General features: G+C 36.9%; 3 protein-coding genes across 16 annotated transcripts; 2 read left to right on the top strand and 1 right to left on the bottom strand.

The window, feature by feature from the left end:
• Window positions 1–14: 14 nt before the first annotated feature.
• LOC135171095 (putative hydroxypyruvate isomerase) lies at window positions 15–2,453 on the top strand. Of its 2 annotated transcripts, none has more exons than XM_064137426.1 (7): window positions 15–162; window positions 244–646; window positions 1,092–1,303; window positions 1,435–1,546; window positions 1,619–1,791; window positions 1,917–2,036; window positions 2,220–2,453. In XM_064137426.1, the coding sequence occupies exons 2-7, from the start codon at window positions 642–644 to the stop codon at window positions 2,405–2,407; spliced, it is 810 nt and encodes a 269-aa protein (XP_063993496.1). In that variant the 5' UTR covers window positions 15–162; window positions 244–641; the 3' UTR covers window positions 2,408–2,453. The 2 variants fall into 2 exon arrangements, with proteins under 2 accessions (XP_063993496.1, XP_063993498.1); XM_064137428.1 differs by having other exon boundaries at window positions 244–749.
• A 224-nt stretch (window positions 2,454–2,677) lies between these two features.
• LOC135171088 (palmitoyltransferase ZDHHC2) lies at window positions 2,678–10,701 on the bottom strand. 13 transcript variants are annotated; one of them, XR_010300479.1, is made up of 11 exons: window positions 9,114–10,701; window positions 8,638–8,664; window positions 8,262–8,356; window positions 8,062–8,182; window positions 7,727–7,950; window positions 7,465–7,612; window positions 7,223–7,349; window positions 6,241–6,327; window positions 5,161–5,284; window positions 3,531–3,590; window positions 3,073–3,140 (listed from the first exon to the last, which is right to left on the bottom strand). XR_010300479.1 is itself a non-coding variant. In XM_064137410.1 (10 exons), exons 1-9 carry the CDS (start codon window positions 9,232–9,234, stop codon window positions 5,206–5,208), a joined length of 1,029 nt encoding a protein of 342 aa, XP_063993480.1. In that variant the 5' UTR covers window positions 9,235–10,701; the 3' UTR covers window positions 2,678–3,140; window positions 5,161–5,205. The 13 variants fall into 13 exon arrangements, 12 of the variants coding, with proteins under 12 accessions (XP_063993480.1, XP_063993477.1, XP_063993478.1 ...); XM_064137410.1 differs by lacking the exon at window positions 3,531–3,590 and having other exon boundaries at window positions 2,678–3,140; XM_064137407.1 differs by lacking the exon at window positions 5,161–5,284 and having other exon boundaries at window positions 2,678–3,140.
• Window positions 10,702–10,854: 153 nt separating this feature from the next.
• LOC135171093 (annexin B9-like) lies at window positions 10,855–15,006 on the top strand. The gene is made up of 4 exons (XM_064137424.1): window positions 10,855–10,990; window positions 11,253–11,323; window positions 12,530–12,911; window positions 13,478–15,006. The coding sequence occupies exons 2-4, from the start codon at window positions 11,294–11,296 to the stop codon at window positions 14,038–14,040; spliced, it is 975 nt and encodes a 324-aa protein (XP_063993494.1). The 5' UTR covers window positions 10,855–10,990; window positions 11,253–11,293; the 3' UTR covers window positions 14,041–15,006.
• The last annotated feature ends 69 nt before the right edge of the window (window positions 15,007–15,075 follow it).

Genomic DNA, 15,075 nt, shown 5'->3' with positions numbered 1-15,075 from the left:
ATTTGTTGTTCTAGGAAAGATCGATATCAATCGATATCATCGTTAATTTTGCTGGAATCGATGAATTTCGTCTGCACGAGTTTAGGAACTCGGTTGCGGGGAGGCGAACGTTCCCAGGAATTACGTCAGTCGACTGCAGGGGCTGGAGGACCTAATTAACAGGTTGGTTAATTGAGACGAAAGGTGCGTTGTTTAAAAAAATTAAAATCGCGAGAAAGTCAAACTGTTTATTTTTTGTTTAAGATTTCCTTCGCGAACCTTCTCCAGGGAATATCTCCTCAATTAAGGAAACACCAAAATTCTGATTGTCATCGGTTCCGGAGGCTATTGACGACTACAACAAGGCTAACGCAAATGACTGGTAATTTTCCTTAGTAAATTGTGAAGGTCGTGGACAAGTGGAGAAACTGGGACACTTGTCAAAATATCTCATGATGTGACTGTCAATACTGGATTTAGACGCCGTCCCATCCCTAGTTGGCTTCGAATCTCCAAATTTCGGTGCTCTCATGATTTTTTTCGTTCACCAACGTAACCAGGCAGTGGCTTTCATCTTCTTTTTACCTCAGAAACTGAAATTTTATATGAATTCCATGAATTGTTACTGAGGAACGAGATCTTTTGATCAGGATTCGTGGAATATGAGGTTAAGTACCACCATCCTACGGATATTTTAATGTTGAATCAATACATAATTAATTATTATTGATCTGACCTACGTGTTCGCTCCTCTGATTCAATAATTAAAGGTAATTGCATGTTATTTGTGACTCGTTATCTATTTTTTAAAGGTCTAACGATAGTTCAAGATTTTTTTTTATTTGGGGAACAGCTGGGGTAGAATGGGCATTTGATAAGTAAAAATATAAATAAAATAATAGTCGATATCTCAGGAACGTCTCACCTGCACATAAAAAAAACTACGAAGCTATAATATATTTTCCTGCAATTATCAAGGTCATATGTTGGAATTTATCTTTTACCCGCAATCATAATGATAAGTTGTTACGCAATACAGTCACAATTGACAGCATTCCTGCTCGTGTTTATCATTTCTGTCAAACTGACGGAGTTTGTAATTTGGCTCTCAGATTATCCAATGCAAGAATGACTCTTAAATTCGCTAGTAATTTGAGTTTCATGTTCACGGAGTGCCCCAGTATAATAGGAAGATATCAGTTGGCTAAGGATGCGGGTTTTCAAGCTGTCGAGAGTGGATTTCCTTTTGGATATTCAGTACAGCAAGTGACGCAGGCTAAGGAAGCCGCCCAAGTTGATCAAGTGCTGATAAATGTCTTCACGGGTGAGGAAAAATCAATTTCGTCATTGAGTTCATTTTGTCACTCGTCAGAACAAAATTTTGATTAGATGCGATTGATCGCTATTTTTTCTGGCGCCTGATTATTATTTTTTTATCAATTATGTGGAGATCAGGGGACGTGGCCAAAGGAGAATTGGGATTTGCGGCGATTCCTGGGAAAGAAGAAGAGTTTAGGAAAAGCATTCAGCTGACGATTGACTATGCAAAGGCTTTAAAATGCTCGAAGTACGTCCGACATTAAAAAAGTCAGTTACGTATTAATTAATGACCGTTTTCATTAGTAGAATTTCTTTTAAGGATTCATGTGATGGCAGGAATCGTGGAGAATCCCTCCCCAGTCAATGACACTGTTTACGAATCCAATCTACGGTATGCGGTAGATAAATTCGCGAAGGAGGACATCGTTGGGCTTATTGAACCCATTAATGGTTATTCAGTACCCAATTATTACATGAATTGTTATGATAAAGGTGAATCGATGTATTTTTCAATTTCTCGGAAATTTATTCCACAAGCATTTGTTAATGAATTTTTTTAGTTCGTTTCTATTCTACAAAAGTCGATTTTCATTTACGTTTCTATAAATATTTCTCAGGTCTTGCGCTTGTCAAGAAAATCAACAGCCCTCACCTGAAGCTCATGTTCGACATTTTTCACTTGCAACATATCAAGGGGAATATAACAAATGTGATTAAGGAGAATTTCCAGCACTTAGGTAATTAGAAATGAAATTTTACTAATTTTCTTGTCAGTTGTGTCTTCCACTTAAAGGAGTTTATTGAAGATAAAAATTAATGAGCAGTGTAATTATTTATCTCTCATATTTCAAGTATTTTCATTGCATAATTTTTAGGGCGATCCACATTTCTTTCTTTACTGCATATTTTTATGTTTGTAGGACATGTCCAAGTGGCTCAGGTACCCGACAGACACGAGCCGGATACGCCAGGCGAATTGGATTACAGGTACATTCTCTCGGTTCTTGAAAAACTTGGTTACACAGGGCATATTGGATTGGAATATAAACCCAAAACAAAGTCTGTTGAGGGACTGAAGTGGATCCATAACTTCGGATACTCTCTGTAGATTTTTGTACGATTTATTTTTCTATTAAATAAACAATTATCACGAAGCTATGGTGAAGCAAGAGGGGGTGAATAAATACAACGTCATGTAGCAATTATAATTCCATTTTTTAATTTACCTATACATTTTCAATATTGATTTTATAAGTAAAAAGGTTTGAACACTCCACGTGCACCTGTCATACCCTCAGATCTCAAGTTGACAAATGAAATATATTCCACAAGAAACCCGAATCAGGTGATCTCATTTCACGATTCCCAGACGTTATTGTTGTGAGGGGGGGAGGGAGGGACACACCCCCATGAATATTGTCATCAAGGATTACCTCACAAACATAATAATATCCAAACCAACACGAGAATTATGGCGTTAAAATGAATTGTAGTTCTTCTTGTCCAATAATTTCAATTCCCAGTGACACGAGGAAATCGTTGTCAATTATCTCTCAGAACTCTCCTAATTAATTCGGAAAAAAATCTAGTGCTGAAGTTTCTGTGCCGATGAGTGAAAAATTATCCCAACAATGGCAGTACAAAATTTGATAATTATTAGTAATCCCATGAGAAAAGGGTCGATTCATCGACTGCAATCACTGCACACTGGCTTACGATAAATGATAAGATATTCTCGTTGATGTATTGTACAAAATATCGATGACGAGATGAGTTACACTGTCTCGGTTTGATTCACCAGGGGCTCGTTGGCATCAACTGTTGGGCCTAGCACGGCCGTGCTAAAATATCAATTGAAATGATATGAAAAAATTGAATAGACAATTGCAGCCCTTGCGCTGACAAAATTTCCATTAAATTCGGCTGTTCCCTGCAGATTTTTTAGTAGTTCGAGTGGTCATTTTGGACCAAAAAGTTAACGGAAATAAAGTTTATAAAAAATCGGAGAAGACTTGCAGAATTATTTGACGAAAATCCCCGCAAGGGCTGCGGAACCTATTAAATTTCTTTGTGCAAAAAATTATGAAATCAAAAATACAGGAGTTCCTGGGGGTTAGTACTTGAAGCTAAAAAAATCGCTTCAAGATAAATCGGCAGCCAGCGTTACCGTGTATTCATAAGCACTACCATGCAAACTAAACTGTCAAAATAATTTAAAAATCATATTTTACCCAGCACCAAGTGCAAGAATCGTTGCCTCTGCTACCAAACTCATATCATCGAGTGCGGACCTACGCCCAAAAATAACTGATAAACTCAAGAGTAATTCAAGGTAAATAATTCCTGTTCATGATTCCCAAGCTTTTTTAGTTCTTTATCCTCCATGCTTTATTCCAAGGTCATTATATCGTTATCGATAGCCAAAGCGAATAGAAAAAAAAATAAGCTCTGCAAAAGGGGAGAAGAGGGGACATTCTGGTGATATTTCGATTGTCTAGCGAACTAATTTTTCAATATTTTTGATTGACGTGGCTACAGTTCCCCGGGAAATGATCGGTATCAGTGGTGATTTCAATAAATTTATTCAATTTGATTATTTACAAGCCATTTATCAACTAAATAAGGAATGTTAACAATATTTCTGACGAACATATCGTGAATTATGTTCATTTTAATCTCACAACACTATCAGCATCTGGAACTCTCCGATTACGTTTCACTGGGGTGGGGCAGTTCGTCACTGATTAGATTTTTCTAGATTTATTGTCTCGCTTGCAAAACAAAGTCTTGATCCCTCGAGTGCGACGAGCATATCGTTCAGTATAAATTTATTATTTAATGTACGACAAATTCTACGCGAGTGAAAAAATTATCAACTCAATTTTATAACAATTTCGAACTTCCGTACATTAATTGGTACTAATGAGCAGTAATTCAATCACTCGATTTTTTATTCGCTCCTTTAATACGAGAATGGATAAGAATTCTATTCAATTCCGCGATTTGTATGAAAAACAAACAGAAATGATTCACACGGCGTGTGGACTGGGTTTTACGTGACATGGACGATGCACTCGAGGACTAATAAGCCTCGATAAATAACGGTACTAATTGGTAATCATAGCTGTAGAAATGAACTATTATGTAAACATTCTAGGAGGTACGGATTAGATTCAATAGAGTAAATGCTGAAGAGCGACGTCTGTCCCAGAAACTACTTATTTCGCTTTTTGCTGAAGTTTTTAGAATTAAATAGGAAACGGCAATGAGATTTTTTTGAAAATAATAGAGGCAAGAGTTATCTTGTTCGTGGCGAAGTAGTGAGATTAGATGAGTCACTAAAACTGAATTGATTTTCTTATGACAATTTTTCTGATTTTTTATTGGAAAAAATACTGACATTTCCAGAATGATGCGTTGAAATTTAGTTAGAATTCTGCTTAAATTCTATTAACAATGATATCTGCTGGCATTTTAATTTTCTAACATACATTCTTTACATTGAAGAGAAAATGAAGGTTTTTAAATTTCTTATTATGAAAAGTAATCAGAAAACCTAAACAAATAGGATTAAAATTAATTTTAAAAATCGAAAGCTAAAAAAAACGAAAGTCAAGGTCAATCCTCTCTCACGCTTCACCATCAAATAAAATTTGCATTCCTCTCTACACTTGTCTATTGCCAAATTATTTAAAAAAATCGAATATGTTAATCTGTCAACTTCAAAAGATTTTGATGACTCAATTCATCTAGTTTAACCCCTTCGTTATTGCATTGAACAACTAAAAAAACTAAACAATGATTTTCTCGATCAACATAGGAAGTTCTTCGACAAAGTAATCAGACTTTTACATAAAATACCTGTAAACGAGGCAATAATTAAGTAGCACATCCTCGACAATAATTTCAAGTCCTGTTATCACCGAGAAGTGTGTGAGTATCTTCGTCGCAGAGCCTCTCCGGAAATGTTATTCCATCGCCAAAACTGTAAATCCCAATCCCAATTGTTCTTCTTCTAATTTCCAAATCAATTCTATCACAATTGGCAGTGGATCAACACTACGTAATATTCACACTGGACTGTACTCTATCCACAATTTGATAAAACCAGATGCACAATACCTCTCCAAGAGTATAAACTCATGTGCTAGGTGATAACGATTTACAATTATCATTGATTCATCGAATATACATGCATCCAACTAATTAATGATAACTAATCCAATCTCTCGTTCTACTGGTCTTTCGGGGGAGAGCGAATCACATTGTTCGTCAATGATGATAATGCTGATGATTGCTACTAATGATGGTGTCCGACTGGTCATAAACTGGAACTGCGGGATCGATAATGTTTAAACTATTTCGATCGTTTGAATGCTCGCTCAATTTTTTTTTCAATCAAACGTTGTTTTTTCAATAATTACAACTTTTTTCCTCGAGGGAGGGGAAGGGAGGCGGCGGGAGGTGAATAAACAAGAATGAAAATGTGTAGAAAGTGTAGGGGATTGTCATTCCTCCTCTCAATCCCGAATATTAAAAATTCTCGACAATTTTCAATGTGAATACTCGCTTTGAATAATTTGTTGATGAATTAAAAAAAATCTGATTTTGCTCGACAAAAAAGTTTAGTAGAATTTAACTCATTCCTTCCAATTCTACAGGATCTTTTCATTCTTGTAAAGCACTGTAATGATTTAAATGAAGCCATCGCAGGAAAATAATATTGAATAATTATCGCAAGGAGGATATATTAATGAAATCACACAGCTAGCGATTGATCATGCACATGCGTGAATAAATCGCCATTATGGAACGTAAAAAATCAGATATCATCCGATAATTGTTCACGATTTTGTTATTCTTTCCATAATAACGAAGGAAAATTCAGTAAATTTAATCAACAAAGGACCCATTGATCTTGTTAAATCCTAAAATGCTGACCTGTTTTGAGTACTGCCCATCGAGTTGTACGTACTGAGACCACTCTGATGCTGGGATCGAACTGGATAGATCACTCCGTCCCCAAGACTAAAACAGGCGTTTGGTATCCCCCCCTCAGTGTTTTTTTTTCTCTCTCAACTTTAGTTTTATCAATTTTGATGGTTTTTTAACTTGAAAATTGTCACCTACACTTCAATGATCATCTAATCATCTTTGAAGTCATTTAGTTGTCTAATTTTTGCTCGTAATGTTTACTCATGCTCTCATTTTAATAGATTCGTATAGAAACTTGTAATGCAACAACAGATACTTTGAGTCAATGGACATCCAATCAATTAAGCATTCGATCGAAAAGAATATTTGACAAATGCATGGCAATTACAGTAATCATAGTAAATAATAGTGTCACATAGCAGTGGTTACAGTGTAACAATTATCGCACACGAAACTATTCGTCAGAAAAAACCTGAGGAATTCGCTAAATAATTTTACTGAATTTCTATTGAACTTTTATAAGATCCCCGAGAATTCAAATAGAATTATCTGACGAATTCCCTGGATTTTACATCGAATTCTGCCGAATGTTTTCGTGCGCAATTCGAATGCTCTTTATCTCAGTGAGTGCAGACTACACGTAAATGAATAATAATTATTCTGATTGAATTTGTGATTCAATGACTGATTCTAGACTGTTTTTTATTATGGGGATTGGTATTGTGCAGTTGGCTCAAAATCATTCTCTTATCATTAACAAATATGTTGTCTTAGTCTTATTTCAGGAGTGAAGTTGTGAAACAGAAAATTTTCCTCGAAAAATGACGATTTAAAAAACTTCTATAAATTTATAGAAAATTTTTCATGTTGTCAATTATTTTATACGTAATATTGAAAGACTTTCATCAGAAATATTTCCGAAACTGACAGCTCCGGTTGTGCCACTTCACTACTGAGGAAAAAATTAATGTTATTAATTTCAACTCACCTAGTAAAAACAGGTAGACACCATAGCTTCCTGTTATCCCCAAATACTTCTTGGAAGTTATTGTATTTTCCAATGCTGAAGCCGTCTTTGTCCTTGCCCATTCTAAACATCGGAGGTCTAAACGCCTCTGGAATAATTAAATAAAAATGTGCAATATTCCCTAGTGCACTCACACACCCAAAAATGATAGTTATTCATTTCGATTGATATTTTAATCAATATCAACAATTTAAAATACGAACCCAGAGTGGACCTGTTGTGCAGGATGAGGTAGGAGTGGTAGAAAAACATTGAGTTGAGACTGACACCGAACACCAGGGATACGAAGAAGAGAAACAGCAAATGGAATTTACTCGTTCCATCCAGTTCCCCCTGATCACCAAACCAAACCTTCCATCAATTCCAGACTTTACGCATTGATTCTTGTTAAAGTCTTAATACTATGAGAATGGTCTTGCCATTTTCATATTGTTACTAGAATATTCATTAATTCCTTGGCATTACCTTCCAAAATTGTATGAAATACTGGAGAGAAGTGGCGGCGATGAATACGCAGTAGAGCAGGGCGTACATCAGAAAGAGCATGAAAAATTTGTAATTGTGATAAGCAACACAATTATTCACCCATGGACAGTGATGGTCCATCTTCAGGACACACTGACGACAAACACTGCAGTGATGAGTACGATCTGGCTTTATCAGCTGACATTTGTCGCAGAATCTGATGGCTAAAAGCGAAATTTCGTATCGATTTTCAATTTAAATTGAAAAATAAATGGAAAATTAGCCCTGTAATAGTAATTCTCCAGGAATTACTATTACTCAGAAATTAGTCATACCTCCTCTGACGGTTCGGTTAGTAACAGGTAAATCTTGGGCAATTCGCTCCAGTATTGCTGACTGCGCGTCTTCACTCTGCGCCTGATGGAGTTTCTCCATCTCCACAGCAGGTACCTTAAACTAAACAAACAAATGAAAACAAATAATTTATAATTTATGTATCTGAGTTTCGGTAAACAAATTGGTTTATTCAGCTCACCATATCCGGAATTGGAACTAACTCCGTAAAAACAGTCTGCCAATACGACCACAGGAAGATGAGGAATAAAATATGAAAGAAGAAGAGATAAAACGCTGCAAAAAAACAAATTAATTATGTAGTCAATGCAGTATTAATGTTGTAAGAAAAGATGAGTTGATTATGTGTACGAGACCATGTGAACAGAGAATTCAATAAATACTGTTATAATTTTACTGTTTCTTTTGATTTAAGTTGAAAAATTCAGTGCAAATGGCAGAAAAATTATATATTTTTTTTCTTTTTTCCTTCGAATAAAAAACTGTTCTAATTGAATTTTTCCATGCGTGATCCCCACCAAATGAACCTTCAGCCTTGATTTCATTGAACTACTCACCCTTCTGGACATTACTTTCAATAGTATCTGAAACAGATTGACACGGAATTATAGAAAATCAATGAATCCATCATTATCAATTCAATAAAGCCCTCAAACCAATGCCAACCAACCACCACTGAGCTATCTCCTGCTCATTTTTCATTCAATTCTTCATCAAGAAATGAAACGTGACTAACTCGCGAAATTGAAGCCAAGAGAATTGTACATAAAACACGATACAATAATATATTGTCTAGCAACATTGAATATCATGCACTTTTCCCACAGAATGATAAAATTCTCTATTAATAGAAATCCAATAGAATTGTCTAGTCAATGTGCCAGGTTTTTCTGGTGAATTTTTTTCACGACCTCCAACACAAACAGATGCAAATTAGACTGAGGTTAGCAGGACCTCATTCAGACAGTTGTATCAAATAAAATTATGAGCAGTAAAAATTCAGTTTAAGACGCCACTTTTGAGGTTAACTTACAGTAACAGAGTTGTACGACGTAGGCATAATAAGACCAGAATACGATAGTCAGAATGAAGATAACGGGTATCCACTTGAAGGCTCTGACGCACCACCAACAAGAGCCGTTTTGCTTCCCCATAATAATTAGCCAATTAATCAGCACTTTAATCTCAACGAATGATGGATTGTACGTCTAGCTGAGAGCATCATGTTCTCATCAGTTCCATAATTCTTGTTATCAAACTTGCATTGAATTTTAATAAGCCCTGGATGTCCTGGCCGCACGTTTTTTTCGCCGTCCACAGGCGAATTTAATCCACTTCATCCACAAGTCGTTATCAGACGTGAAATCGATCAATTTCGAGGGTTCAGTCACGTTATAACACCCGTTAGAAGCCTCTGGGACATGGATAATAGTAATGTGGGGGTTGTTTTTTTCTCTGAAATGCTCAGACACGTCCCACTGCAGCACTCACACCAGCATACACGTAAACACTGGGCTCCCGGCGTTGGTGAAGTGTCGGGAGGGAAAGGGGACGGAGCGCGCAGGCGCGAGTTTATGCGTGATGTCTTTATGGTACTTTTTTTCGTTTGGTTATTGGATTTTTTACAGGATGAGAGTCCAGTTGAGTCATTATTCGTTTGACTGGGGAATTTATTTACAATTTTTAACGTAAAAAAAATATTTCCCAAATTTTTACCACAAAAAAATGATATCTCAACCGCTGGGATAATTTTTTATTAGAAAATCGTCCGATGAAAAATAATACGCAAAATGTTCAGACTCAATTATAGATTTTAAACGATCAGTTGAAGTCCAATTAATTAATTATGAGTTGTGAATTAATTATGAAAGTTGATCAATGAATGCCCCATTGAATTCAACGAAATATTCTCGTTTTAATTACAGAATCAAACTTTGACAAATTATTATTAAAAAAATTCATTTTTACTCGCCTCCTGGTGATAATTTATCTGATATATCAATTTTTAATTAGCATTTGAAGGCTCTGTGACAATCGCATTGTGAGCTCGACCGGTTAATCGCTTGTACATGTCAGAAAGTTAGAATTCTAATAATAAACTTCTATTTCGGATGATGGAAGTGAATCGATAGATTAAAACAACATTTCAACGTGAGTATTATGGCTTGCGAATGGGGTTGTTGTTGGCACACTTTGCATTGGCGTGCGGAGAGAAATTATTAAAGAAAAAAATGTTTAGTGGAGCGACAAACGTGGGAGAACGATAACAAATATAAAAAAAGGTGTTTCATTTTTTTTTCAAACGTGTCCTTGCAGAATATTACACCTCCCATTTTTTGCTGTAATATATCGTAATTACGGAAAATTCATTAGTCTGTGAGTGAGCTAATTGCATGAGTCACAAGAAAGATAACGAGGTTTTTTAATAAATTGAAAATGTCCACTGGAAACTCCTCCAGGAGTCGAAAAACAACATTTTATTTATCAATATATCAATGGACTTAAATTATTTTAATTGGAATTACATTTTTTACCTGAATGATCATAACAATATTTTTATTACAATTTTATCTCTTTTTTATTACAATAGTCGTAATATTATTTTAATTAGAATTTTATTTTTCTGTGCCCCACGTGTAGAAAATAATAATCAACCAAAAATTCCCCAACAAGATTTCTTCGATCTCCAAACAAATGCAGTCCCCACTGCACCACATCCACATCCTAGACCACGAACAACTGTGGAGGGAGAATTCCTTGAAATTTTTAACCTCCCCCTCCTGCCCCCCCCGTACCGTAAATCGGTTGTACACCACTGTCGTCACGCATGACACACACATACCAACGGCATTCACCAGTTGTAAAGACGGTTGGGTGTTGGCCGTCATTGAACCACCGGCAGTCGAAGTGGTGAGTCTAACAATTCTATAAATTTACCTCCAGAGCTCCCTCTCCCCCCCTGACCATCCTGAAAAATCAAGACTCCCTGAAGACGTCATCCTCGATCGACAGAACCTCCAAATGTCGTACCCTCGTTACCCTTAATGTCCCCATCAAAAGTGGATCACCTGTGAGCAAGTGTTGGTGTTTCAATGTTTATGGATTCGCCGGCAATTGCGTCGTGGTGCTGGACGCATTGATAAGGTGCTGCATTAACACTTGAATTTATCAGTTGCAGATTTACCGGATCCAGTGTAACAACAGGAGAATAAAATGTCTCAGGGACAGTACTATCCATTCAAAGTGAGTAGAAATTGAATTTCTGAATTGCTCGGGGATTTGCTGAGGTTTTTCTAGAGTATTTCCAGTGAGGACACGACCCACTTTCGGTTTAATGCTTCCTTCGTTCGTTCGATAACTATTCCTCGGGCTGGGGTCACTTGGTTCAACCGTCAATTGTCGGATGACTTCAAAATGAAGTGTTGGATTGTAGGAGAGTTGAATAAATAAATCGGGAACGAAGTGGTAAATCGTTGCTAAATACTCTGAAGCACAAATTATTTCTTCTGAACTGGATTTTTGTTTGGTTCGAGGAAGGGATGATTGTTCTGTAAGAATCTGAGGAAAGGGTTATGCCTCTAGGGGTACAGAGAACTCCAGAGCACAGGGTCCACATTAGGAATCTTCCAGAGGGATCACGTGATTAAGTTGACTTTTCTAATTCCAGACAAAATATTTTTGGGGTTTGATCAAGATAAAAAGGTATGTTGGGTGTAATTAGATAAATCATTTCGGCTACGTGACCCTCTGGAAGAAGGCTCTTAATCCATTTTTATCTGGTGCTTATTTTTATTCACGTCCGGGATTATATGACTAATACTTCATAATTGTTCTTATCTGTTTACATGGAATAACTCAATGGAAATAGGGCAAGGTATTTTTTATAATCATAATATTTTTGCAGTGCATGGAGCGAATGGAACGTGACGTTTTCTTGATCAAAATAAAAATGATGATTTGCATATTAACAAATTGGTCGTTTAACGCGAGGACTTCGTTTAACAGAGAACTATTTTTTGACGACCAAATGCATCGTTTAGCCCATCGTAATGCCATCGAAGGGCCATTTTGACTTAATGACTAATTAATTTCATGTCATCAGAATATTTTTTTAATCCATAAGAAATCAACAGTTGAATTTTTTCATATCACAATGAGAGAGTCGAATATATTCGTCAGAAACTCATTTTAAATATGAGTCATCTCTCTTGACATTCGTCATTGCCGTCAGGGTCAGTTTTTTTGTTGTGAATGTGTTAGATTCCGTAGATTCTTACGATTCTTCGCTTTTCGTTTCCATTCCTGATTATTTATTTTCCGGAATGAATAAATAAATACGAATGAGAAGAACAAAATACAAAATTATGAGCTGGGAATCAATCGATTTATCTCGGCTCACCCAATCGTTGGAGCACGATCCACTCATTATGACCAAATTATCTGTCACAGTGCACACCAACAGTGTACCCCGCGGAGCCCTTCGATGCCACCTCCGACGCTGCACTGCTGCGAAAAGCAATGAAGGGCTTTGGCACCGATGAAAAAACATTGATAGACGTTATCACGAGACGTGGAATAGTCCAGCGTCTGGAGATCGCCGAGGCGTACAAGACGCAGTACGGAAAGGACCTGATCAGTGACCTGAAGAGCGAGTTGTCTGGAAAACTGTCTGACGTCATCGTCGGCCTCATGACCCCACTGCCACATTATTACGCAAAAGAACTCCACGACGCCATTTCCGGGCTTGGTACCGACGAGGAGGCCATCATCGAGATCCTCTGTACACTCAGTAATTACGGGATAAGGACGATCGCAGCGTTTTATGAGAATCGTAAGTCCAATGAGAAAAATCGTTTGTGGATTTTAACAATTGAAATGTAAAATAGCCTTTTCTGTCTGAAGTATTTTGTTTAATATTCTAGAGAAAAAATTAAATGATTGAATTTTTGCACACAATTACGAGGGAGAATTCCGTGATAACCGATGAGACGATGAGCAATCGTCAAGGCCGTCATGGCTGACAGACCGGTCAATTATTCGACAAACACCTAGGTCTGTTAGCGATGGCTCGTATTGCATTGGATCTATAATTACATTCGTGGATAATATGGTGTCAGAAGTGATGTCATCACCGAATCGTGACGCGAATACTTACTCAGCAGGGGATTGCGTCATTGAAACCCATTCGAGAAATCTTTCTCTTGCCGCTTAATAAGTAAAGCCATTGATTGAAAGGGGAATTTGAATTATTTTAATTATTTATCTGCAGACACCAGGAATGTTCACAACAATAATTATTAATTAATACTCACGTATTTTAATTGATAGAGGATCGGTTTAATCTGTCGTTTTCCCGATAATGCATCCAAATACTCAAAATATTGTTTTTAATTTCAGTTTATGGAAAAAGTTTGGAGAAGGATTTGAAGGACGACACATCCGGCCACTTCAAGCGGCTGATTGTCTCCCTCTGCCAGGCGAACCGTGACGAAAATCAGGGAATAGATCACACTCAGGCCCAGTCAGATGCCCAGAATCTGTTCGATGTTGGTGAGAAGCAATGGGGCACCGAGGAATCACAATTCAACGCCATTCTCGTCACCCGGAGCTACCAACAGCTACGCCAGACATTCCTGGAGTACGAGAAGATCTCTGGACATGACATTGAAGTGGCCATCAAGAAGGAGTTCTCAGGAAGTATTGAGAAGGGACTCCTTGGCATCGTCAAATGTGTAAAATCCAAGGTCGGTTTCTTTGCTGAGAGACTCCACGCAGCGATGCAGGGCATTGGCACCAAGGATCGCACTCTCATTCGCATTATCGTTTCGAGGAGTGAAATTGATCTTGGTGACATCAAGAAGGCCTTTGAGGAGCGATATGGAAAGTCACTCGAGAGCTGGATCACTGGTGATACTTCTGGGGACTACAAGAAAGCTCTTCTCTCCATTGTCTCCACATAAGGAGAATTGGGAGCTGTTAGTGTTACCACAATGTCCAAAAATTATATTCAGAATCTCCAGTCTCCCAACTGTGTTCAAACTTGTTAATCTGATGATGAAATAATTTTTTTAGGGATTTTGTAATTAACTGGGACAAGTGCATTTCACCTGCTGTTGGATTGAAAAGTATAGACTCCTGGACATCCCCTTCAGAGGTTCTCGGAGTGAATGAGAATCTAACACATTCAACTTCCTGAACATTAAGATATTTCTAGAGAACAAAAAATTATGTTAATGATAAGGAATTTTGGAACCATAAAAATGCTGCCAGGGGTGTACTTTATTTTGAAGGGGGAGGGGCGAGGGTGGAGAATGCACTTATCCTAGTTTATCGATTGACTACAGATTTGTTAATGTCCATATTATTGTTGGGAGAAATTTGATTAATTTGTTGTAAAAGATGCAATAGTAGATCGATACGACTCAATTTCACATCCGGTGTTTCAGTGGTGATTGGAAAATTTTTATGAGACCCTTTTCCATAGATTAGTAACAGGAACTTTCAATGAAAGGGCTTTACTAATTTTTCGTTACACGTCAAGCAACTCATCTATTCTTACGAAATTGCAATTGAATTAATTTGGCTTATTGAATAGCAAAAAGAGTACGAATTTTCCGAGGGATCTTCCCAGGAATTTCGCGAATATACGCTTAAGAAACAACACGAACAGATAATTTTTTATATAATATATGTCAATCAACTGCGAGCTGCGATGTTTATACACATTTAGAACTATATTTTTTACACGTATTTACTATCTAGATATTTTATTATTATAAATTGCCTTTTAAACTTTTATTATACACTGAGGAAACTGAAGGCTAGTCGCTGGTGAGGAGGCTTAGGCCAGTGTTAACTCCAGATGCCTTGTATTTTTTTTTGTGGAATTATATTTGTGCTAATAAATGATAAACCTTTGATGTCAATTGAATGTTGAAATTTCATTACTCACAACCTGAACAATAAACTAAAAATGCCTGGTTCGTTTTTCTCTT

Source organism: Diachasmimorpha longicaudata, chromosome 18, assembly GCF_034640455.1.
Source record: "Diachasmimorpha longicaudata isolate KC_UGA_2023 chromosome 18, iyDiaLong2, whole genome shotgun sequence".
In the NCBI taxonomy this organism is placed as follows: domain Eukaryota; kingdom Metazoa; phylum Arthropoda; class Insecta; order Hymenoptera; family Braconidae; genus Diachasmimorpha; species Diachasmimorpha longicaudata.
Note: the sequence above shows the minus strand (reverse complement) of the source record. Positions and strands in the feature narration are given on the sequence as shown.